Here is a 27,001-nt window from a genome sequence, read left to right as displayed (position 1 = left end):
GTAAATATAATACTAAAAAAAGGGAAGTAGGTTCTGCACAAGTGCCCACTCAATAGCAATAGGCTCAATCAATTCTTCTCACGCACTTCCTAATGTGCAAGCTTATACAATTCTAATCGAGGAGCATTAATTAATCAGTGTGGTTTGTGCTAAGATTAACTGATACTCCTGTCTTTAAGCAAGTTTAACAACACTTAATAAATCAATTTATACATGACACGTTCTCTCAAGCCTATAGATTGCTAATCTTATGAGAGGTAAACTCCTTGCTATTTTACTTATGCAAATCGCAGGCTCAATATACAGAGCAGAAACTTCATTTATAGCAGTTCATATAGCACTTCATTTCTAAAACTGTTCCACTAAAAGTTCACACAAACACAAATTTACAAGTCACAGCAGGAGGGTCCAATCAAGACTTACAGTCCAAAACGGATCTTCTAGCCAGGTCAACAGGGTTGTGCTTAAGGCTTTCCCCTTTTTCTTTGTTCACTCTGGTTTCTACAGCACTTCTCATGCATATAAGGTAAGAAATGTTTGCCTTACCGGTTAATCTCCTTAGCATGGTGGTCCCTTTGTTTTATGTCTGATCCTTCCTCAGATATGGCAAGATTTCCTTGTCGTTCCGCTGTCTTTCTTCACTCATTCCTTCCGAAGTGTTGAGCCCTTCGAAATCGTCACATTGGTGGTAGCTCACCAATGGCCCTGTCTGCTGGTTTCATGTTGTTCAGATGGACGACCTGTACGCAACGGAACCCACTGCAACGTGGAGGGTTGCTGGACATCAGCGACAAGCTTCCTCAGCCTCCACGGCCTTCTAACTGACACACAGGAAAAATGCAGGAAACGAGAGCATTTGAAGAGTGCGCCGCTCCTTATATCTTAGTGGCGAATGCCCCCTCTCTCTGTCTACGTCACTCACTCGGCCGTCTTTGATTCGTTAGGTAAGGTCACGTTCTTTACTTGGCGGCCCTCTCGATGGAACTGTTACTGCAGGGGTTACGGATGACATTTCGGATTTTCTGCTGTGTCATGCACTATTACGTAATAATCAGGCCTTCTGCTGATTGGCCAACATGAATTATCCCAGTATTGGGTATTATTCTAAAACAATATTTGAATTATTTTACAAGAACATTAATAATTAAATTGATACACTTTACATTTACAAGTTAGTTGTTGCCTCTCTACGTAAACTCTTGAGAGTTCAAGCATGTCTTTACATTAAGATTCTATTCTTTCATGTTGTGTCTGAAACCAATGGCTGACTTATAATGGGGCAGTAATTTCCGACATAAGTATAAGATAGTTACTTTACATAAAAGTGGCTCCAAGATAGAAATAACAATTTGCAGACCAATTACTATTTCTGGATATCATATTCATATCCATCTACCCCTGAAAAGTTGATTAAAGGTAAAATTTAGGAATGGGTGGATATGAATATGATACTCTATAAGGGGGCAGCTTGGCTTTGTAAAAGGTAGGTCCTGCTGTAGTAACTTATTCACACTTTATAATAAAGTGACAACAGAACTGGATAAAGGAAATGACTACACCACCATACTGCTGGACTTTGCAAAATCATTTGACAGAATACTGGGAAGACTATTACATAAGTTGGAGCAAATGGGAATAGATGTGAGGCTGTTGGTATCGATAGTGGTTAGCTTTCAGACAGACATAAAAAGGTGGTGATGGTGGAGTGGAATTAAGTGAATGAAAGTGACTGGTGGAGTGCTCCAGAGCTCTGTGCCGGGGCCACTACTCTTTAATTTGTATATTAATGATATAAAGCAAGAAAATTTTAGAGGTGATATTCAGTTGTTTGCTGACTTTGCAAAACTGGTAGGGCAGTAGTTGATAAACGTGATGTAGATAACCTGCATGATGATTTACATAAATTGCAGTGTGGGCAAAGGACAATTAGTGCAATTTAATGTTTCAAAATGTAAGCTAATGTACTTAGGATGAAAAGAGTACATACTTTGTATCATATTGATGGTACTAGATTACAGGAAATTGATGAGGCTAGGGAGCTTGGGAGGGATGTTATGGATAGAGAAGTGAAGTTCAGAGGACATATGGCAAAATTGGTAAAATAGCTCAGAAGATTACTTGGATGTTAAAGAACACATTGACAAGTAAAGATAGGGAAGTTATTATCCCTCTTTATTATCCCTGATTTGGCCACATCTTGACTACTCTGCATAGATTCGATCACCTGAGTTTCTTGAAGATCATGAAGTGGTGGAGAGGATTTAGAGGACCACGAGAGGACCCAATGACGAATAAATTTAGGAAGAGGTATAATAGATATTGTGTGAATAATTGTTAGTGTGGGTCTCCTACAATGAGTCTTTGACTACATGGAGATGCCCATTTAATAATAATAATAAGCTGCATATCTCCAGTTAAAACTATCCCAATATTAATATAGTTAAGTTAAACAACAGTAGCGCCAAAACAGTCCCTGTATGCTGTCTCTGAAGCAGTTTCTGGCTTCGAAGTCAATCTATGTGATCAAAACATCCTCCCCATTAGCCGGATTTGGCTCCCACAGACTTTTTTCTCTTTCCAAAGATGAAGTGTGCCTTGAAAGGGGGAGTGCTTCAATGACATTGAGGACAACCAATGCAGTGTGACCCAGACGCTGAAGGAGGTTTCCGTTCAGGACTTCCACCGTGCCTTTGAACACCTGTATGACAAATGTAAATGTTGTGTGGCAGATGGAGGGTGATTATTTTGAATCTATGTAATTAACAATTATAAATATAGTTCTTTGTTTTGATATAATAATTGTTATCTCATTATTTAAAGGACATATTGTGTATATGTGCAATCCTATTCGCACTATACTTAAGCTTCTCATTATGTCACACTGATGAGAATGAAATATCTAATGAATTCCTCACTGAATACCTCAACTATGTTCTCTACCAATCTGTCATTTCAATCCATTAACATCTTACCATAATCATTCTTTCTACTACTTGCTACATATCAAAAGAACTTGAATTTTTCTTGGCCTGATTTACTAATTTCTGCTCATATTACACTTCGAATAGTATATATATATATATATATATATATATATATATATATATTCACCTGGGTGACGGCTATCAAACAAGTCACCTACCTGGCCTGCTCTTTATACTCTTCATGCAACTAACTGTTACCATTATTCATCTGCTGCCTCCACAGTGTCTTCTTCCAGATTTCTTACTTAATCCCTCCATTCATCCATTTGACAATCTACCTTATTCAGCCTTTTGACCTTCTAAATGCATTCACACATTGCTGCTGTTAAATATATTTATTATTACATGACACCTCCAGGGAGTCCAAAGACTTGAGGGAAGGCACCTACTCCACGACTGTCTCTACTCAATCCACCAACTACGAACCGCAACTACCTTCTACACCAACGCCATCTACTGTCGACTACCACTAGTATTTTCACAGACAATCACAAACATCCATGCTCACGGCAGGATTTGAACCTGTAACCTTTTGGCTGGAGAGAGGATATGCTAATCACTCGGCCGGCAATATATCTTATTTAGCAGCATTTGTCCTTCCCACTTAATTCTATGCTTTAGCACCAAGTTGTCTAAGCTTGTCATAATCTCTCACTTTGTAGTTCCAGATACTTCATTTTCTCACAGAAGTCTTTGTATGGCTAGCCACTACCCAGGTGATCACTTCACTTCATGATCATGCTCATCAACCGAAAGGAAATGCAACATCCCTACTGACAATCACACCCATTGATATGATCAGATCTGTGATTATCAGTCCTCATGCATCCTCCATTACATACTGTCTAAGAGATAGTTCTATCTCAAGAGCTTGATTTAACTTATTCCCAGATGATGCAATCTCTTCATTTCTGTCTATGTTAGCATAAATAAAATTGTCTATAATGGTAATCTTCCTTTGTTTGCTAATCCAGCTTGCCTATACATTTCTTCATCACTGCTCTCTACCTTTCCTGGTCTCTAGCAACATGCAACTAAATTTCTCATCTTGTTTTTTTCCCCACATCATACCATACTACTTCAAAACTCACTGTCACTATTTCCTCCTCTTGCATCTTCACTTTTTGCAGACATAATTCCTCAGCTGTCATCAGTGGCATTACCACTCTCCCACTGTCCTTCCTAGACCCATGGAAAATATTGCATCTCTCCATTTCTATTCCTCTCAGGATATCTTCCTCATCTTATCATGTTTCACTTATTGCCACAATTTTTGGTTGAATAAACTCCAGTGAAACAATTTTTTTTCCTTATTTCTGATGCTTCTGGTTGTAAACAAACACAGCACTTCTTTTCTAGATCTCAAACCAGTCCTATTCATGCCACCTCTCAAATGTGATTTCTTCTTACCTTCCATTCCCAATCAACTTCATCACTATTTACCCCATATTATCTCCTCAGTCTCAACTACTCTACTTAAATCCTAGGACATCCCATTTCTGTACTGACCATCCCATACACACAAATTCACTGTTAGTTCCAACATTCCCTCTGCTTATGCCATGTCTCCTTGTCTGCTGTAACTCCTCATTTCTCTGTACATTTTGCATTCCTGTTCTCTCATACTCTTCATTCACAAGCACTTCAATTCCTGGTCCACTCTCTCTCTCTCTTTTGATCTTTCACATTGTCTCTTACTACCTCTGATCTCTTTTTCACATCACTCATTACACTTTCTTCTAGCAACAATCTCTCTCTCTCTAGCTAAGTCACCTTATTCATTTAAATGCAGCTCATAACCTTTGTGCAATTCCATCCTTCTCTTGAATGCATCCCACACATAACAAACTACACTTGTTTCTTTTCACGTTGATCTACTAACATACCGTTCACGATGCTTGCTTGCCATTTCAACTCATTGTCACACAGTGGCAACAACTGATAAGCTTTCCTACCTTGATATTATTTTTCACATTCCTGAATAACTTCTTGATATCTGTACTCGAATTCTCCTCAACTACCACCAACTGTCTTGCTCATTTACTTTTCGTTATATAGTAGAAGTGATAACAATGAAAACTGGCAATATAAAGTTCATAACTTAAATATTTTATATAAGTAAATAGATGTGTGCTTGCATACCTCTTTATTCTTAGTTCTTAGTGCTGCTTACACACAGTATAGTTGACTGAGAATTGTCATATTCTAACTGATAAAACAATAGCATCAGTTTTAATGTTTTAATACTGGATGAACTTAGTTTTAAATGTTGTGATCTAATTAGAGTAAGTTCGACATATCTCATATTTTGCATTCCCATTAAAATGCATTGATATTTGAATTGATATATATATATATATATATATATATATATATCAGTTTATATTAATAATTCCATTCCTGCTCTGTTTCTTTAAGATGGATATTCACACCTGTTTGGCGAGTTCTTATTTACTTTGCAATTGATATTTCCACAGGTCCGTATGGCAGAACTTTCACCCTACCATGTTTTCTACATCTCTCTCTCTCTCTCCCTATCTCTTTCTCACACACACACAGGCTCACCTCCAGCCACCTTCTCAGGGATATGCTTTTTCTGTAAGAATTTTTATTATTCTTGCATTTTTGTCTAAAGCTGTTCAAGTATAAGTTGCTAAGCCTCAAACCTACCAAGCTTTTTTGATTTCCTCTTTCATTCCAACTGTCTCTATCCTTTTGAACACCCTTCCTCGCATAGTGTTCCTCAGTGACTGCAACTTCCATCTGGTCAAAGAAAAGCATCAATATGTTTGTCTGTCTCTTCATCTTTTTTAGGCACTGTCATGTGGCTAATTATTTAAATTTAAAAAAAAGTTTGAAAAGCTATTGCTAGCATAACAAATAAAGTTTTCACATGATTAAAAATGAATAAAGTTCAGAAAGAGAGAGTAATGCTTTAATCACTAAAGAATGTTATTCAATGTGCAGTTAACGAATGGCTAACTTACGCGTGTGTGTGTGTGTGTGTGTGTGTGTGTGTGTGTGTGTGTGTGTGTGTGTGTGTGTGTGTGTGTGTGTGTATATGTATATGCAAACCCACCCACACACACAGTATGTGATTGTAGAAAGCAGCCTTAGGTATATCCTCCTAATTTCTGACAAATTATGGAGACTGCAACCGTGTTAGGATTAATTACTTTAATTTCCCGACATTTCGACCTTCATATTAAGGTAATCATCTGGAATGTGCACACTCAGAGAGACAAGCTATATTACATTTCAAACAGTATGCCAAAGAGACAATAATTTGACCAACCGTTATTCTACTGGCTTAACCTCTATTGGAGGAAGAAAAAACTACATCAAAGCTATATTCTATTTATAACATTATCAGAACAAATTCATATAGATAGTTTTATTACAGCAAAAGTGGTGTTTTAATTTATCATGAAATTTGTTACATTAGAGTTAAGATACTGGATTACTTACAGTCCTGTTTATAATCAACTCTTAGACAAAAAGGTTAGGCAGGTAGATTATGTGCCTTCCATATTCTTGGGATTTTTAGACCATCATTATTGTTAAGATTAGGGTGGTCGATAAGAATTTCACAGGCCTCCTTAAATTTACATTCATGTTACATTTTTGTGTGATTTAAACAACAGGTGCCTTTCCAGTCAATTCAATGTAGAGTATTCGAGGCATGATCAGAAAGGCTGGATTTACCATAGTTATTATATTTAATATAATAACTAAGTAACTGAGTCTATTAGATAGCAAAAGGAAAGGTGAGAGAAATGATTATTGTGGCAAGTACGAATGATTTGAAAGGAGATAAAATGGAAATGATAGAGGACCTGAATGAATTGTTTGAGGTAGCAAAAGAAAAGAGTGAGAGAGTCAGGATGATTAGTCTTTTGCTGCGGTATGACAATGAAGTGTTTAAAAGGAGGGCCATAATTGCAAATGACTTAATGCGTGGGTTATGTATGATGAGTGGTGTGGAATTTGTGGACGTGTGGAGTGAGTTCGATGGGCAAAAGGATCTATATAAGATGGGTGGCGTGCATTTGAATGGATTCGGTGTAAGGAGACTTGAAAAAGTGTTATTGAAGGAAGTGGATGTGCAGAATCAGGGAAACTAGATTAATTAAGGGGGGGGGGAGGAGTAGATATGCAGACCTTAGGGAGACAGTTCAGTGTATGAATGAGTATAATATGCCCGAGCGAATAAGGACAACAAATCAGATTGGGATAGTTAGTATAAGGCATCAAGGTAGGGATGGAGCTAATGGGGGTCTGAAATTCATATACACTAATGCTAGGAGTATTAGGAACAAGAAGGAAGAATTTTTGGCCATGATTGGCACTTCCAGACCACAGGTTATTGGCATTACCGAAACATGGCTGACTGTAGATGATATAGCTAGCAGGATTGAATGTGATGGGTATAGTGTGTTCAGGAATGACAGGGAGAATAAAATGGGGGGAGGAGTATTGTTGATGATAGCTGATGAGCTGCAACCAAGGAGAATAGAAGTTGAATTGCAGGATATAGAGAAGAGCACATTTGAGGCCATTTGGTGTGAGATTGTGGCTAGCAGAACAAAATATACAATTGGCTATAGACCATGTGATGGAAAAGATCGTGTAGATAGTATGCACAAGCAAATAGAAGAAATGAGTGGAAGGAGGGTAATTATTATGGGAGATTTCAACTATGGTTGCATTGATTGGAGTGAGGAGAGGACACACAGGGAAGGAATTGGATTTTACGTGGTTATTAAGGGATAACTATCTGCAACAGCATGTAATGGAAAATACTAGGGGTCAGAGAGTGCTTGACTTAGTAATTGCATCTGAGAAATTGGCTGTAACAAATATGACCACATTGCCACCAATTGGTGAGAGTGATCATAGGGTCTTGACTTGGGAAGTGGCTAAAGATGTGGAATTTACAATTAAGACAGGGTACATGTGGAATTATCGGGCTGGTAAGTATGACAAGCTTAGGAGTTTCATTAGTTCAGTGCCATGGCATGTACAACTGCAAGGGCTAGAAGTTGATAGTGCATGGGAGGCAGTTAAGAAATGTTTGAAGGAGGCAATGGCTGATTGTATACCTAGAGTCCAAATAATAAATCAAGTAGGGGTTAAATGGATGAATAACACCATTAAGCTTGAGCTGCAAAAAAAGAAGCAACTATGGGGGGAATTTAAGGAGAAAGGTGACCGGCAGGCACATGAACGGTATAAAGCACAGGCCAGAAGGGTAACGAGTGTGGTAAGAAAAGCAAAAAAGGATTACGAAAGAACATTGGCCATGCAGGCTAAAGAGAATCCTAAACAATTTTTTCGACATGTTGCAAGTAAAAGAAAAAATGTATATGGCAGAATGATTTTAAAGAATGCCGATGGTAGGGAGGTAACTGAATCAGTTGATATAGTTGAGTTACTGAGTGAGCACTTTGCAAGAATATGTCATCCAGGTGGTGACATTGCAGAAATGAATGAACCAATAGATTATATGGGAATTGTGGTGAATGAAGTGGAGGTGAGTAGTCTATTGCATAAACTCAATGTCAATACATCTGTGGGATTGGATGGTATACCAGCTCGTGTCGAACGTGAAGCGGCTAAAAATTGTCAGTACCCTTGACCATTTTGTTTAATTTTAGTCTCGGGTCTGGGTTAGTCCCGAGGGGGGGTGGAAAGAGGGGAAAATAGTTCCACTGCATAAAGGAGGTTCCAAGACTGCTGTTGTAAATTACCGACCGATTAGTATATCAGGAATCGTTGTCAAGGTCTTAGAGAAATTAGTCAAGAAAAGAATACAGGATTGGATAGATGAAAATGGGATATTGTATGGGGGACAACATGGTGTTGTGAAGGGTAGATCATGCCTTAGTAACTTGCTCACATTTTATAAGACAGTGACAGCTGAACTGGATAAGGGTAATGGCCTTACAGTGATTCTACTGGACCTTGCATAGGCTTTTGACAGGATACCACTAATCAGTAAACTGGAGCAGATGGGGATGGATATAGGGTTGGTGAGATGGATAGGACGGTGGTTGATGGAGAGATACCAGAGAGTGGTTTATTCAGGAGTTGGGTCCAAAAGACGGCTTGTGACTAGTGGTGTGCTGCAGGGCTCTGTTCTTGGACCACTACTTTTCAATTTGTTCATTTATTTTAATTTCAATTTGTTCATTTCCCTAGCCCAGTCCTCCAAACAAATGGAGGATTGGGCTAGGAAAAATGGATGTCAATTTAATGTGGTAAAGTGTAAGGTTATGCATTTTGGGGTGAAAAGAATAGCAGCAGTATATCACATTGGTGGAACCGTACTCCAGGAGATTGATGAGGCCAGGGATTTGGGAGTGTTGGTGGATAGGGAATTGAAGTTTAGGGGGCACATTGCAAAAGTGGCTAAATCAGCTCATCAAATCACTTGGCTTCTGAAAAATACTTGAACAAGCAGAGACAAACAAGTTATTGTTCCTCTGTATCAAGTCTTGATAAGACCCCATCTAGACTACTGTGCCCAGATATGGGCGCCAGGGTTTCTCCTTGAAGGGGAGGAGGTGGAGAGGATCCAGAGACGAGTGACCAAGATGATAGCAAGTCTGTGGAATGAACCTTATGAGAACAGATTGAAGATTTGTGGGTTGCAAAAATTGGTCGATAAGAGGAAAAGGGGTGATATGATTGAGACATTCAAATTACTGAAGGGTTTCTATAAGATTAATCCCAAAGATATTTTTGAGAATAGGACTGGTGGTGGGAGGACTAGGGGCCATACATGGAAGCTGGGCAAGAATGTGGTTAGCTGGGGTGTTAGAGCTAGGTTTTTTACTTGGAGAGTGGTGAATGAGTGGAATAAGCTGCCAGAGTCTGTTGTAGGTGCTACAACCATGAATGAGTTCAAGGCGAGGTATGATAGATACTGTGTGAATGTCGAATAGTTGTTCTTGACATGATGTTAGGGCCTCCCTCGATGAGTCTGTGGACTCCTTGGAGTTGCCCGGAATAATAATAATAATAATAATATACTGTTTATGTTTCTTTTTTCGGATAGAAATTGCGCATCCTTTTTACCTATGTAGACAGATTACAGTTGTTTACATCACACCTAAACGTGGTATTAGCATAAATATAAGGAGGCCTACGAAATTCTTATCAACCACAGTAATCTTAACAATAATGATGGTCTAAAAATCCCAAGAATATGAAAGGCAAATATTCTACCCACCAACCTTTTTTTGTCAAAGAATTAATTATGAATAGGATTGTAAGTAATCTGGTACCTTAACTCTGCTATAACAACTCTCATGTTAAATTAGGACACTACTTTTGCTATAATAAAACTATATGAATTTCATCTCTGATGTTGTTATAAATGGAGTTAGGGTTTTATGGAGATAGAATGAGTAGAGTGATTGAGACATTAGATATGAGAAATAAGTGAGCAAAAGAGTTGGTAGTTGTAATAGGTACAAATGACTTGACTGCAAACAATTAACACCCATCAGATTGGATATCAGGTGGTTGTTGAGACAGATAAAAGAGAATAATGTGATAGGAAAGGTAAGCATGTTGCCCAAGTATGACAGTGGTGAGATAAGGTAGAGAGCAAGGATTATGAATGATATGTTAGCAGAAATGTGTGAGCAGAAAGGAGTGCATTTTTTTTAATGTGTGGAAAGAGTTTGAAGGACAAAGTGAACTGTATAGGAGCAATGGACTGCATTTGAGTGGTTTTGGTGTGAGTCGCTTGGAGAGACTGCTGCTGGAAGGTAGAGAAGTGAGTGCAGAGAATGAATCTCATCAAGTGGTAAGCGATGTGGAAGAACGGGAGAGTAAGACCAGAGAGATTGAAGAGGTGGTGTGAATGAAGAATTGAGTAGTATGTGTATAGAGAATGAGAGAACAGATGTGCAAGACAGACAGGGAAACCGGGAGGGTCAGAGTGGACAGAGGAACACAGCATGAGAAAGGTAGATGCTCCAAGAGGATGTGAATGCATCTGTAGACAAAAAGGGAAGGGGCACTACCCAGACCGGTTTCCACATTTATTGAGGTCTCATCAGTGGGAGCCAGACCCAGAGGTGGTGATATTAAGGCAGAAGTAATGGCGAAGTCATAATTACCTATATGAATTGCCAAAAGGTGTCTAACCTTATTATTAAATTACTCTGGATTTAGAGAAAGATGTTAGAAGTTTTTTCCACTTGGTTAGACTATAATGAATTTAGTTTAATCGTTTATCCAAGTGTAAGCAAACAAAGTTTGTGCCTTACGTATCTTCAGGCTGAGGCAGCTCGTGGTAAAGGTGGTTTAAGCTCCCATCACTTGTCTTAGTATCTCTCCACCTTTATCATGAGTTGTCTCAGTCCTGAAGATACTTCAGAAGCAAACTTTGTTTGCTTACACTTGGATAAAGGATTAAACTAAATTTATTATAGTCTAACCAAATGGGGAAAAACTTCCAACATCTATTTCTAAATCCAGAGTAATTTAATAATAAGGTGAGACACCTTTTGGCAACTTATATAGGTAAATATGACTTCTCCATTACTTCCACCTTAGTATCACCACTTCTGGGTCTGGTTATCATTGACGAGACCTCAACAAACCACTCTGGATAGTGGCCCTTGCCTTAATGCATGGCATTATACATCTCCGCAAGGAGATGTGCTTTGCATTATGGGAGATACTAAGACAAGTGATGGCAGCTTAGTCCACCTTTTCCATGTGTTGCCTCAGTCCTGACGATACTTTAGGTGCAAACTTTGTTTGCTTACACTTGGATAAAGGATTAAACTAAATTTATTATGAAATGTATAATCAAATTAGCCAAGCAAATAGAAGGTTGATTATTATGGGTGATTTTAACTGTGGTAGTATAGACTGGGATGATGAGATAGCAAATGGAAGTAAAGAAAATGAGTTTTTGAGGGACAACTACCACAGACAGTATGTAACAGAGGGCACAAGAGGATTGAGGGTTTTGGATTTCATCATCTCATCAGAGGATGTAATTATAAATGGGGTGTCTAATCATCCACCAGTTGGTGAGAGTGACCATGAGGTGATTACCTGGATGGTTGCCAGCAGTCTGAGGACCTCTGTGAGAAAAGGGTATATGTGGAACTACAAGGCTGGTGATTATGAAGAGGTCAGGAGACAACTTGCAAGTGTAGCATGGAATGAGGAGTTAGCTGGAAAAGAGATCAATGCAGCTTGGGGGATATTCAAGAACTATCTAGTAGAAACAACGACTGTGCGGTTAGCCTAGTGGCTTTGTGCTTCGCAACCATATGCCTGGGGAAGGAGTGTCCCAGGTTCGATTCCCGTTGTAGACGTGAGGAATTTGAGGATCTTCCTCAGGCATAGCCAAGTTAGCCGGTCTTGGGCGCGGTCAGTAGGGTTTTTTCTGCCAGTTTATCTGGTGTTTTTCATCCCACAAACAGGCAAACCGGCCTCGTGAACATACGCCTCTACAGTCAAAAATATATCCTCCCCCCCAGCAGCAGACCATGCGACAGGTCGGTTGGGAGTAGTACTAACAAGAAGTCGCATCTAAGTAACACGCGGACCCTGCGTAGGAAGCGGGAATAACGCGTAGAAGAAGAAGATCTAGTAGAAACAACAATGTCTAAATGTATTCCCAAGGGTCAGAAGGTTAAATATAGTAGGTGTGAAATGGATGAATGAAGAGATTAAGCATGTGATACAGAGAAAAAAAGGCATTATCAAGGCAGCATAAGAGAAGTGATAATAATCAATTCCATGAGGATTACGAAAATCAGGCAAGGAGGGTGACTTGATTGGTAAGTATAGTAAAAGTGAAGTATGAGCAGCAGTTAGTAATGAAGCAAAAAAGAATGAAAATGGTACAAGAACAACTGTGCAGAAGATAGTGGAGATACTTAATGAACAATTCATAAAGGTCTTTCATTCTTGTGAATGTGACATCATGGTGAGACTGAGAGCAGTTGATGATGGGGAGGAGAGACTGTAAGAGAGGTGTATGGAGAATTGAGCAAACACGATGTTAATAAGGCTGTGGGACTTGATAATATATCACAACGTATTCTGAAGGAATGTGCCAAGGAGTTGATATCTGTCTTCACATTTTTTTAATGAGTCTTGATACAAAATTAATAATGGAAAACTCGCATACAAAGATTATTTAATAGTATAATTTTTGCCTGTGTGTCACAGGCATCTTCAGTACATTTTAAGCTCAAATTAAACAATAACTGTCAATTCCAAAAAGCGGCACCTAAGTAGCTGGTGTAAGATAACTGACACCAGCTACTTAGTAGAAAGTATTTTTACCTTGGGTATAAATATGTTAAAGATACCAAGCAATTTTAAACCTGGTTTTACTCCATTTCCCAAGTAAGCAAACAGACTAAAAGTCAAGTTTGCGCCTGCAATTGATGCAAGTCTAACTGATCCCACAGGTAGTGCAGGACCAGGGCAACTGGTGGCAAAGGTGGAACAAGCTCCGATCACTAATCTTAATATTTACCCTTAATGCCAAAACACATCTCCAAGAAGGGGATGTATGATGTTTTGTATTAAAGGCAAGGGGCCACTACTTTAATATTTACCCTTAATGCCAAAACACATCTCCAAGAAGGGGATGTATGATGTTTTGTATTAAAGGCAAGGGGCCACTACTTTAATATTTACCCTTAATGCCAAAACACATCTCCAAGAAGGGGATGTATGATGTTTTGTATTAAAGGCAAGGGGCCACTACCCTTGTAGTGGCCCCTTGCCTTTAATACAAAACATCATACATCCCCTTCTTGGAGATGTGTTTTGGCATTAAGGGTAAATATTAAGATTAGTGATCGGAGCTTGTTCCACCTTTGCCACGAGTTGCCCTGGTCCTGCACTACCTGTGGGATCAGTTAGACTTGCATCAATTGCAGGCACAAACTTGACTTTTAGTCTGTTTGCTTACTTGGGAAATGGAGTAAAACCAGGTTTAAAATTGCTTGGTATCTTTAACATACCAGCTACTTAGGTGGATAAGACAAGGAAGTTCATGTTTTAGTAATCTACTTACTTATTACAATAAGGTGATGTCTTCCTTCGACAGAGGAGATAGATACACAGTAGTATACTTAGATTTCACAAAGGCTTTTGATTGATTACCGCATGATAAGTTGATTGTCAAACTAGAGCGGATGGGGTTGGATATTAGATTAGTGCATTGAATCGGAGACTGGCTATCTGATAGGTATCAGCAAGTTGTGTATGGGGGAGCAATATCCAGAAAGAGGAAAGTCACTAGTGGTGTACCTCAGGGGTCTGTTTTATCGCCATTGTTATTTAACTTGTATATTAATGATATTGGCAAAAATTTGGATGGGGATATTCAGTTGTTTGCAAATGATGCAAAGTTGGGACGAACTATAAAGAGTAGAGAAGATGTTGTGGCCTTATAAGAAGACTCTAATAAATTGAGTGAATGGGCACAGAAATGGGGATGAGAGTTCGATATTGCAAGATGTAAGGTTTTAAAATTTGTGGAACAAAGATGGGATGTAGAATTTATGCTTGGTGGGGATATATTGTTGGAGGTGGAGGAAATAAGATATCTTCGGGTGATAATGGATAAGGATCTGAAATTTAGGGGACACATTGCCAAAATTGTGAGGACAACACAAAGAATTCTGGGAATGATGTGAAGTACACTGACTTGTAGAAGTAAGGAGATTCTTGTTCCATTGTATAAGACTTTGATTAGGCAACACATGAACTTTTGGGCACAGATTTGGTCACCTAGTTTTCAAAAGGATGAAGAGATATTGGAAAGGGTCCAGAGATGACTTACTAAGGTAATTTCTAATCTCTGGAATGTTGAATATGAGGAAAGGTTGAGAAGATGCAATTTACAGAGTCTAGTGGATAGAAGGAAGAGGAGTGATGTGATTGAGACCTACAAGTGCGTAAGGGAGTTGTTATAGGATCGTTGTTGGAGAGATTTTACAGCAAACAGTGGGGATCAGGGGAGAACCAGAGGACATTCCTGGAAGCTCTATAAGGAGAGGTGTGAGCATGGGAATGAGAAGCAGCTTTTTTGCATGCAGAGTTGCGAATGATTGGAATGCCTTACCTGAGAGTGTGGTATTTGAGTATGTTTAAGGCACAGTATGATTTGTGTATGACAAAAGGAAAGAACCTCCTAGATGAGTCTTTGACTCCAATGGGAAGTTTTGGGATGATAATAAATGGAATATAGCTTTGATGTAGTTTTTTTTTTTTTTTTTTTTACTTCTCTGAGAGAGGTCATGCCAGTAGAATAACAGTTGATCAAATCATTGTTTCTTTGGCGTACTGTTTGAAATATAATTAAGCTTGTCTCTCTCTCTCTGCATGCATATGTGTATATGCCAGATGATGACCTTAATATGACAGTCAAAATGTCAGGAAATCAAAGTAATTAATTCTAACATGGTTGTATTCTCAATAATTTGTCTGAAATGAATGCTGATCATTGTGTAATACTCAAGGAAAGGATTCTCCTAATTTGTTTAAAGGAGGGAAAAAAATGTGAAAGTAAAGAACTACTCAGAGAGAACAGAATGATAAATAAACATATTACACATAATTGATTCAACTGATTATTTGCTTACTCTTATTTATAAATGCCTTCATTTATTACTTCTCTATATAGGTCAGTCTCTCTGGTTCCACCACTCATCAGAGAACATTCTTTAGTGTTTAGCCATTACTCTTCATGGTTTGTTCTGCTCATTTTCGTCTTGTTCGTTTTTTCTCAGTGCTGTCTTAGCTCAACCATATCCCATGCCTCCTCCTACTACATGGCTTCATATTGTTGTACTCACCAACAGCAAGGTAAGCTTTTTTCCCTTTTTTTTTTAAATATCATTCTTTTGACTTTTTCTGTTGTACCCAAAATACATGCATGGTCTGCTTAGTTCTACTATACTTCAGCTATTCTTTTATGCATATCACTCTGAATGGCTCATCTTGATATTACATAAAAAAGCAGCATGGTTTCTATGAAGTGACAGTTGTCTGGTTTGTCTGCAAAATTGACTTGGCATGTACCAAATGTCTGTTTTGTGATAGAACTGCAACCTTTATAACAGATCCTACTGGAATAAAAATTAGAGTCAAACTTTGTATCCACTCAAACCATTTGTTCAACCTAAGTGTTCATTCATTGTCCCCCCCATCTGTATTGTGAGTAACTTTTAAATGACTGTGATGTGTTGTTCTTTATATTTTAATCTGAGCCAATTTTTTTTAACTATTTATAGTTATATAATAGTATATTTAAGTGTATTCATTTCTTTGTGTGTTCATTTCTTTTCTTTGTTCACGAGAAAGAAAACTTGATTTTTTTCCTTATTTTCAAGAATATTTATAGTATGTCATATTATTTAGGCTTTCTTTCAAATAATTTTAATTTAGATGTGGATGGACATCTGTTATTGCAGGTGTCCATCCACGCTACTTATAACAGACAACTATCTGCTATACATGAAAGCTAAGTTCTCTGTTGAGGGCATGTATAGTTTCTTTGTCTGTTCTCTCAATAAAAGACATTAACATATGGAAGATACTAGAAAGATTCATAGTAAACTAGCCACACTTCATGCGTCAGCATTCTTTTTATTAATTTCATCTGCAGATTCATTTGCTTAAAGGTGAATTAGCTGGTATTATGTGGAGATGACAGGATTTATTCTTTCAGAAATTGTTTTTTCATCTCTAAAATAGGCATACCATCCAGAAAATATATGCAGTTAATGGCTGTGATACAGTAATCTACCATTGATCTGACTTTCAAAACAATATTCCCTTCAGTTATCAGAACTTGCCATTCTGATAATTGAATAGCTTTAGTGCTTTAATTAATATTTAATGCTTTAATAATAATAACAATTCTGATATATTGGTCTCATAACTTTAGTGCTTTAATTCCAACCAAAATCAAACCTTCAGTGAAATTTTTCTTATGCTTAGTTTGAATATTGGTGAGGAAGGAAGTCCTAATTAAAATATTACTTGATTATACAAAAATGTGTAAAAATAGTTTCATCAGATTTTATTTATGCAGTAATTTATTATATTTTTTTGTTTAAACTCATGGCTTCTAATTTAATAGAAAGAGGCATGAGGTTAATAAAAAAAAAAAAAAAAAAAAAAAAAAAAAAAAAACTTGTTTATTATTTGCTTATATTTCATTAGTGATTTAACTTACACTGTTAAAAAAACAAATGTGAATTAGTTCAAGCATGGCAGTGTGATCTGGAAACTTGAAAAAGTGAAGTTTTGTATATACTTTCCCTGAAAGAGTATAATTAATATTTTAAGAATTAATATATATAAAGATAGTAGAAAACAAAATCTTTTTGCATGTTCCTATTACAGATGACAGTTTTACATATCCTCAAGGTGAACATTATTAGGTACACTTCTCAAAATACATTAGTACCTTTATAGATTTTTTTTTTTTTTTTTTTTTTTGTCGATCTGTTCATATGCAAATTATATCAGGATTTTATTGGAATTTGGAATCCTTAAGAAATGTTGCACTATCTCAATTATTGTTTTAATTGTGGCAGTATTGGTTTATCCCATTTACTGCCACACCCTTGGAGTGTGGCAGTAAATGGGATAAAACATTATTATTGCACCCTCCATGGAGATGGCAGACTCATCATTATATAACCATAATGTTATTCTTGCATGATGAAATTTAATAAAATATGGTATTTAGGATGTAGACTAGAATATGTGCATTTCTTCAGTTTTGCTTTCTTTGGATCATTTTATGTATATCATATCTAGAAAATGACGTATACAAAATAAGACCCAGTGCATACAAAATACTAAAACACATGAATGCAGATATAAAAGAAACTGCAAATATAAATTTTGAAATAGATGTAAAAGAATTGTAATAAATTTAGTTTAATCCTTTATCCAAGTGTGAGCAAACAAAGTTTGCACCTGAAAATATCTTCAGGACTGAGGCAAGGTGGTGCATCTGTTGGCAACTCGTAGCAAAGGTGGACGAAGATCTCATCACTCCTTGTCTCAGTATCTCCCACCATGCAAAGCACATCTCCTTGCAGACATGTATAATGCTATGCATTAAAGGAAGGGTCACTACCCAGACCGGTTTTGACTTTTATTGAGGTCTCATTAGTGGGAGGTAGACGCAGCCTTTCCATTGCTTCTGCCTTAGAATCACCACATCTAGGTCTGCCTCCCACTGATGAGACCTCAATAAAGGTTGAAACCGGTCTGGGTAGTGACCCTTCCCTTAATGCATAGCATTGTACATGTCCGCAAGGAGATGTGCTTTGTATGGTGGGAGATACTGAGACAAGGAGTGATTGAGAGCTTGGTCCACTTTTGCTACGAGTTGCCAACAAATGCACCACCTTGCCTCAGTCCTGAAGATATTTTCAGGTGCAAACTTTGTTTGCTCATACTTGGATAAAGGATTAAACTAAATTTTTTATAGCTTAACAAAGTGCAAAATAAACTTCCAACATATAAAAGAATTCTTGGATTACTTTACAGATCTTTGGACGGATAATACTGCCATCAAAAATAATTACACCAGAAACTTATAAAATACCTTAAATGATATAACAATGAAAGAATTAAAGGACAACCTAAATAAAATTAAAAAAAAATGGCAAATCAGCAGAAGAAGATGGGATAAACTCCGAACTGTATAAATTTGCTGGAAAAAAATTTTATCAAAGATTACTAAAATTTTTAAATAAAATATATATGAATGGACAAATACCAATGGAATACAAGCATAGTAATACCTGTATTTAAAAAAGATGATAAAACAAAACCTGCTAACTACAGAGGTATTAGTTTATTGAATACATGCTACAAAATATATAGCAGAATACAGTGAAAAAACATTATTAGAATGTCAAAATGGATTTAGAAAAGGACTCCTTACAATGAATGCAGCTTTCTGTTTAAAACTAGTTATAGAAAAAGAAGAGAATTTAATTTGGAAACTCATCTTTTGTTTATAGATTACGAAAAAGCATTTGACAAAGTAAAAAGATATATACTGTTTGATATATTACAAAGAATAATTATACCTAATATTTTACTACATGCAATATTTGAATATATTTGGTGTAAAGTGGCAAACAGTATTAAACAGGAACTGCATGTGAAAAAGAGGCTATGGAAGAGATATAAGGAGACAGGTGAAGAGCAGATGCATGAAGAATATTAGACACAGGCCAGGAGAGTGACTAGTATGGTAAGGAAGACGAAACTGGAATATGAGAAGAGATTGGCCCTAAGATCCAAAGAAAATCCTAGGAAATTTTTTAGCTATGTGACCAGTAGAAGGAGAAATGATTGTGGAAGTATGACATTGTGGGATAAAAATGGGAATAGAGTGACTGATGCAGAGGACATAGTGGAATTGTTCAATGAACATTTTATTGTTGTATTTCATCCTGGAGGAGTAAATTTTAATACTAGAGGGATAGGGTAGGTTTGAGGTTAGAGGTGCAGGAGGAGAGCCTGTTCCAAATACTGAGTAATCTGGATGTCAGTAAAGCTGTGGGACTTGATGGTATTTCACAACGAATTGTGAGAGAATGTTCTAAAGAACTGACAGCTCCTTTGACCTAGCTTTTCAATGAAAGTCTGGCTATGGGAAAGATGCCCATGGAATGGAAGGAAGGTAAGATAGTGCCATTGCATAAGGATGGTAGCAGACTGGAAGTGTCTAATTATAGTCCAGTTTGTGTGTCATCAGTAGTTAGTAAGATCTTGGAGAAAGTAGTGAGGGACCATATACAGCATTGGGCAGATGAGGGTAATGTTATCTGTGAGAATCAACATGGATTTGTGAAGGGGCACTCTTGTTTTAGTAATATGCTAGCCTTTTATAATAAAGTTCCAAGAGCAGTAGATGAGGGAAAGGCATATTCTGCCATTTTCTTGTATTTAGAGAAGGCATTTGACAGGGTGCCACATGATAAGCTGATATTTAAGTTGCAGCACATGGGTTTAGATGTCAGGTTGGTCAACTGGATTCAGGGTTGGCTGTCCGATAGGTATCAGAGAGTTGTGTATGGTGGAGCAATAATCAAAGAGGCACAAGGTTACAAGCGGGGTTCCACAGGGGACTCAGTACTGGGACCTATATTGTTTAACCTTTATATCAATGACATTATCAGTAGATTGCAGGGGGATATTCAGTTGTTTGCAGATGATGTGAAGCTGAGAAGGGTTATTACTAATAGTGCAGTTGTGGTGGTCCTGCAAGAGGATTTGAATAAGCTAGACAGATGGGCAAATGAATGGGGATGTCGGTTTAATCCAGCAAAATGTAAGGTCTTCAGATTTGGGACACACATCAATAGGACACTGCATACTCTATTGGAGGAGCTATTCTGGATGAAGTAGGGGAGACAAGAGATCTGGGGGGTTGATGATTGATAGAAACCTGAAATTCAGGGGACATATTGCAAAGGTGGTGAAGGTAACACAGAGGATTGCTGCAATAATGAGAAGGATGCTGACCTGCAGAGATAAGAGTTATCATTCCTTTGTATAAGACTCTGATCAGACTACACTTAGACTATTGTTCTCAGATTTGGTCCCCAGGATTTGAAGGGGATAAATTGATTGTGGAACGGGTACAAAGGCAGATAACAAAGTTTTAGGACTGTACAATGTTAGTTATGAAGATCGGCATCGGCTGAGGGAATGTGGACTGCAGAGTTTGGTGAATATAAGAAGAATAAGAGGTGATATGATTGAGACTTTTAAACTGTTGAGAGGTGGTTACAGGATTGACACTGGGGAGTTCTTTCTCTTGGTTGAATAGCGGGAAGGAGTCATGACAAGGGGTCCTGGAAGTTACGAAAGGAAACTGTGAGCAAGAGGTTAAGGAGTGATTTCTTTGCATGGAGGGTGGTTGAACCATGGAATGCATTGCCTGATAGAGTGGTGAGAGCAGTTAATGAGTTTAAGTCGTGGTATAATAGACTGTGTTTCCTATGATGCACCTCCCACGATGAGTCTTGATAGACCTGTTTCCTAGGATGGACCTTACGCAATGAGTCTTTTGACTCCTTGGAAGCCTAAATAATAATAATATATAAAGATAATAAAATAAAAATAAATGAAAAGTTGTCTGAAAAACAATCTGTCAACCAAGAAGTAAAACAGGGATGCCCTCTGTCTCCAACACTTTTTAATATTTACATTAATGAAATATTAATACAGTAGAACACCTTAACAAATCAAGGTATAAAAATTTCCTGGAATAACAAAATAAATACGCTATTATTTGCAGGTGATCAGGTAATAATATCAGATAAGGAAGACATCTTATAAAGAGCAATATATAATTTAAACATTATAGTAGAACAGTTTGGAATGAAAATTTCCATAGATAAAACTAAAACAATTGCATTTTGTGGACAAACTCCAGTTAGAAGCAAAATAGTTATTAATAATAAAATAATAGAACAGATAAATACTTTCAGTTATCTTTGATGTGAAATATGAAGGAGAAAAAGACATAAAATTAAAAACTTCAAAATTTTTACACATTATAGGCCTGATAAATAGAACACTCAACCCAAATATAGTACAAAAAAAGAAACATGCTTGAAAATATACAATATTTTAGCAGTGCCCACATTATTATATGGCAGTGAAATTTGGGCAATAAACAAAGAATAAAAACAAGTGAAATGAGATTTATGAGAAGAACTGCAAAATACATTAGATCAAAAAAGGAACGAAGACATTTCAAAAGAACTAAAAACAAAATCGATAGAAGAAAAACTAAACTATTATTATTATTACCCAAGACCCCCATGGAGTAAAAGACTCATCTAGGAGGCCCTTTTATCAAACACACAGCTCATCATGCCATGCTTTAAACACTCAAATTCTCTGCAGACACCACAATCTCAGGCAAAGCAATCCAATCATTTACAACTCTGAAAGTAAAAAAACCTGCTTCTCACTCCCTTACTCACATCCTCCTTATACAGCTTCCAGGGATGACCTCTGGTTCTCCTCCCAATCTCCCACTATTTTCTGTAGAATCTCTCCAGCATTGATCCTATAGCAACCCTCTTAATAACTTGTGGGTCTCTATCATATCTCCAATCCTCCTCCTATCCACCAGACTCTACAAGTTGCATCTTCTCAATTTTTCCTCATACTTGACATTCCAGAGGTCAGAAACTACCTTAGTCAGTTGCCTCTGGACCCTCTCCAACATCTCTTCATCCTTCTGAAAACCAGGTGACCAAATCTGGGCACAATAGTCCATGTGTTGTTGCCTTATACAATGAAACAAGAATCTCCCTACTTCTACAAGTCAGTGTTCTCTACATCATTCCCAGAAGCCTTTGTGTTGGCTTCACAATTTTGGCTATGTGCCCCCTAAATTTCAGATCCTTATCCACTATCACCCCAGATCTCTTATTTCCTACACCTCCGACAATATATCCTCACCAATCATAAATTCTGCATCCCATTTGTGTTTTCCAAATTTTAAAACCTTACATTTTGCAACTTTGAACTAACAGCCCCATTCCTTCAGAATACGTGGCAATATATTATCAAGTCCCACCACCTTATTTACATCTAGTTTGCTCAACTCCACATACACCTCTTGCTCACTTACAGTCAGTTTCTTTTCCCCATCATCAACTGCTCTCAATCTCTCCATGAAGTCATATTCACAAGATTGAAAGACCTTTATAACCTGCTCATTAAGTATCTCCACCACACCTTCTGCAACAGCTGTCTTTATATCATTTTCTCCAGTCAATGTCATCCTTCCATAATCATTCTTTCTTTTGCTGGCTACATATCGAAAGAACTCCTTAGGATTCTTTCTTGCTTCATTAGCTAACTGCTGTTCATAGCTCTCTTTAGCTACCCTCACCAACCAAGTAACTCACCTTGCCTGGTCTTTGTAGTCCTCATGGAATTGGTTATTTCTATTTCTCTTATGCTGCCTCCATAATGCTCTTATTTAACCTTCCCCCCCTTGATATACATTTAGATATTGCATCTACTAGATTTTTTAGTAGATATTGCATCTACTAGAGTTTTTGAAACTCCCACCAAGCTGCATTGATCTCTTTTTCAACTAACTCCTCATTCCATGCATAATCACCCCTTTGTAGTTCCACATATACCCTTTTCTTACAGAGGTCCTCACACTGCTGGCAACCACCCAGGTAATCACCTCATGCTCACTCTCACCAATTGGTGAGAGTGAGCATGAGGGTGACTTGACATTTCATTTATAATTACATCCTCTGATGAGATGACCAAATCCCTCAATCGTCATGTGCCCTCTGTTACATACTGTCTGAGGTAGTTATCCCTCAAAAACTCAAGAAACTGATTTTCTTTACTTCCAGTTGCTATCTCATTATTCCAGTCTTTATTGCCATAATTAAAATCGCTCATAATCATCACTCTCTTCTTATTTGCTTGGCTAATTTGATTATACATTTCATAGTCACTACCATCCGCATTTCCTGGTCTGTAACAACATCCAACCAAGTATTTCATTCCATTCACCTCTATCTCACACCATACTGCCTCAAAACCACTGGCACTATTTCACTCTTGCATCTCTACTTTGTATGGACATAACTCTTTCTTTATTATCAATAGCACTCCCCCTCCCTTTTTACCCCTTCTATCCTCACGAAACGCATCATATCCTTCCGTCTCTATTTCTGTCAGGATGTCGTCCTCATCTAACCATGCACTTATTCCAACAATTTTTGGGTGAACAGACTCAATTAGTGCAACTATTTCATCTGCCTTGTTTCTTATACTTCTAGCATTTGTATATAAACACAACAGCTTATTCCTGGATGTACAGCTAGTTCCACCGATAACACTCATTCAATGTGATCTCTCCATGCTCAACTGGGGCCATTTCCCTTTCTGCTTATTCATTTTAGAACCCTTTTCAATTTCAGCTGTTTCCTCTTGATCCCAGATCATCCCATTCTTTTCCTGTTTACACATGCTCACACATCCTCTTGGAGCATCCGCCTTTCTCACGCTGTGTACCTGTGCCTCCCTGTTTCCATGTTCATCTTGCACACCCATTCTCTCATTTTCCATACCACTCATGCCACTTATGTCCTCATTCATAACCACCTCTTCAATCTCTCCTGTTGTACTCTCCTGTTCTTCCACATCACTTCCCACTTGATCTGATCCATTCTCTATACTCACTTCTCTACCTTCCAGCAACAGTCTCTCCAAATGACTCATATCATAACCATTCAAATGCAGTCCATCACTCCCATACAGTTCACTTTTTCCTTCAACTCATTCCACACATATTGACAAATTGTACTTCCCTCTCCTCACACATTTCAGCCAACATACCATTCATAATCCTTGCTCTCCACCTCATCTCACCACAGTCATACCTAGGCAACATGCTTACTATCCTTCCTTTCACACTATTCTGTTTTATCCATCTAAGCAGCCTCCTGATATCTATTCTGACGTGCTCTTTGTCCTCTGTCAAGTCATCCATACCTATTAAAACCATCAACTCCTCATATCCAATGCCTCAATCACTCTACTCATTCTACCGCCTGGAAAACATACCTTGTGCATCCTCTCATCCAGCACACCTTTAATAATGGAGTCGCTATACAACGCCACTCGCTCGTCTTTCGTTAACTCTTTCATACCTACTTGATTTGTTTTAATCGTTTTTCCCCCGATTTTTCTTGATTTCACTCCTCGCTCGTCCATTTCATCTCTTACCTCATCCAAGCCAATTCATCTTTCGAATCTTGTGTCATATTCTCTCTATCATTCAATCTTTCTAATTTTCGACCTCTTGACTCTCGCTTCACACTTTCACTCTCATTCAGCCTTTTGAGTTTCTGTACTTTCGGTCCATGCGTCCAACAAATTATAAAAAAAAAATAGATTGAACATGTAAACCGAATGGCCAACACCCAACATCCTAAAAAAATACTAAAATATAAGCCAATTGGAAAGAGAAAGCAGGGTAGACCTCAAAAAAGGTTATTGGATGGATAATGAGACCGGTACAGACCAATATGGTCTATACCCGTAATTAGTGTTACGATGATGATGATGGATCATTATATTTGAATTATTTTATCAAAATTTTTCAAATTGATGGTAATAATTCCACAGTGCTGCATAAATTATATTTAGAATCTGTTAAAACTTGTCCAGAATTGGCAGAATTTTACTAATTCTACCAGTACCATTTGTATTGGCAGAATTAGTAAAATTAATGAAAAAAATGTTTAAAACAAATGAAGGAAATTATAATTAATGAGTTAAAGCTTCTTAAAATTCATGCCTTGTAGTGTTAACATGCGAGGCCACTGCTCATGGACAGTTGCTTTACCATATGTATGTTACTTCAGTGTTAGGCAGACACCTTTTCACCAAGTTTATACTGCATGTTAGTTACAACTTTTTCAGTAGAATTTTAATTTTTTGTAAAATTAGCATTTGTAATCTGTCTTAATAATATCAAATATGTCATGCAATTCGAACTGTTTCATACATTTAGAGTTTTATACATACATTCATATATGTGTTTCATTCCAGTTGTCTCTAATTACATTAATTGTTGCATTAGTAACAATTATTATATTAATAATATGTAGACTATAAAGGTCTCTGTACTGTGTTTAGTGATACAGTAAAACTTTTTTGCTTCTGCAGTATAGTGTCTGTTTGGAATGGAATGTTTTTTTTTTCTCCTCATGCTATAGAAACATTTTCATTCCAGTCTTTGGAAAGAACAGTTGTAGTGAGTAAAAATTGATATATATTATCGTATATATATATATATATATGAATTTTAATATAATATATGAATAAAAATAATCAATCCTGTGTTGTATTGATAAGACAGAGGAGATACTGACAGACACACACACACAAAATGTAATGAACATATACACATATTGTCCACTGAATTAGAAACCTTTGTGCACATATGAACCTAAATGTTACTTACACAGCATATTTGCAAAATACTTGGTCACATGCATCTCTGCATGTGTTAGGCAACTATTTAAGAATGCTGCTGGTCATCAGTAGTGTTGATCACAATAGGAAAAACAAAGGATCTTTCAGAGTTCAACAAAAGGCTTATTGTGTGTGTGTGTGTGTGTGTGTGTGTGTGTGTGTGTGTGTGTGTGTGTGTGTGTGTGTGTGTGTGTGTGTGTATATACCCATCTGTTGAGCCATGATTTTAAAAATAGCAGAGCTGACTTGTTTCTCAAGAGATGAGATATCCTAGGTGGAAATTCAGTGGAAAAATAACCCACATTGCTTGTTTTAGAGGTGAAACTAGTCTTAAGACATTCTGTCAGGCTTGGGATCACCATCGTCTGAGAAGGCTTGTTCAAACCAGAGCATTTAATGAAGGCTGTTCCCGACCCATATCTCACTGAATTATGCAATTATGCACAAGGAATTGATGAGGATTAATATTGGCAACCGTATACCTAAATGGAAACCACTGATTTCTACAAAATTTCTAATTCAGTAGCTGGTATGTGTAGGATTCATGAACGGGTGGGTAATTTCAGTGATATTCAGAAATTTGTGTGTGTGCAAATAAAAGATATAGAAATAAAACAGAAATAATACACATGAGAAGCACAACAAATTGTACAAGATGATTTGCTGGCTCCATCAACCCACAGGCATTTCTGCTATATCCATATGAATCGCCTGATCATCATTAGTTCATTGTATTATCTCCTCCCTATAGTTATTTCTGAGCTACCAAAAGTATATAGCTGCTGTTTATTATTGCTTAGTTATTTATATTTCACAAACAAAACCTCAAGTTTTTTTTAATTATGCCCATCTTAATTGCAAATGGACATGTTTATAGGATGACATTATTTGCTCCTCCCAGCAACTTATCGGACATATACACAATAATATCATAAATGTAAGTT

At 37.3% G+C, this 27,001-nt stretch overlaps 1 protein-coding gene across 10 annotated transcripts in view; it reads left to right on the top strand.

Annotated features, from left to right (window-relative positions):
- The window catches only part of LOC150110302 (F-box/LRR-repeat protein 20), a 325,839-nt gene that overhangs the window by 101,627 nt on the left and 197,211 nt on the right, over positions 1-27,001 (top strand). For 2 of the 10 annotated variants that reach the window (XM_090392667.1, XM_090392674.1), the window contains 2 exons: positions 15,667-15,848; positions 25,799-25,836. The exons of 5 other annotated variants lie outside the window; for them this stretch is intronic. In XM_090392667.1, the coding sequence (XP_090248793.1) occupies positions 15,815-15,848; positions 25,799-25,836 (72 nt within the window). In that variant the 5' untranslated portion in view covers positions 15,667-15,814. The remainder of the gene's footprint in view (positions 1-15,666; positions 15,849-25,798; positions 25,837-27,001) is intronic. 3 more of the 10 variants (XM_090392698.1, XM_090392690.1, XM_090392658.1) reach the window with 2 other exon arrangements.

Source organism: Typopeltis vanoorti, chromosome 1, assembly GCF_054136105.1.
Source record: "Typopeltis vanoorti isolate ZY-2024b chromosome 1, IOZ_Tvanoo_1.0, whole genome shotgun sequence".
NCBI lineage: Eukaryota > Metazoa > Arthropoda > Arachnida > Uropygi > Thelyphonidae > Typopeltis > Typopeltis vanoorti.
The sequence above is the reverse complement of the archived record's forward strand: the minus strand, read 5'-3'. Positions and strand labels throughout refer to the sequence as shown.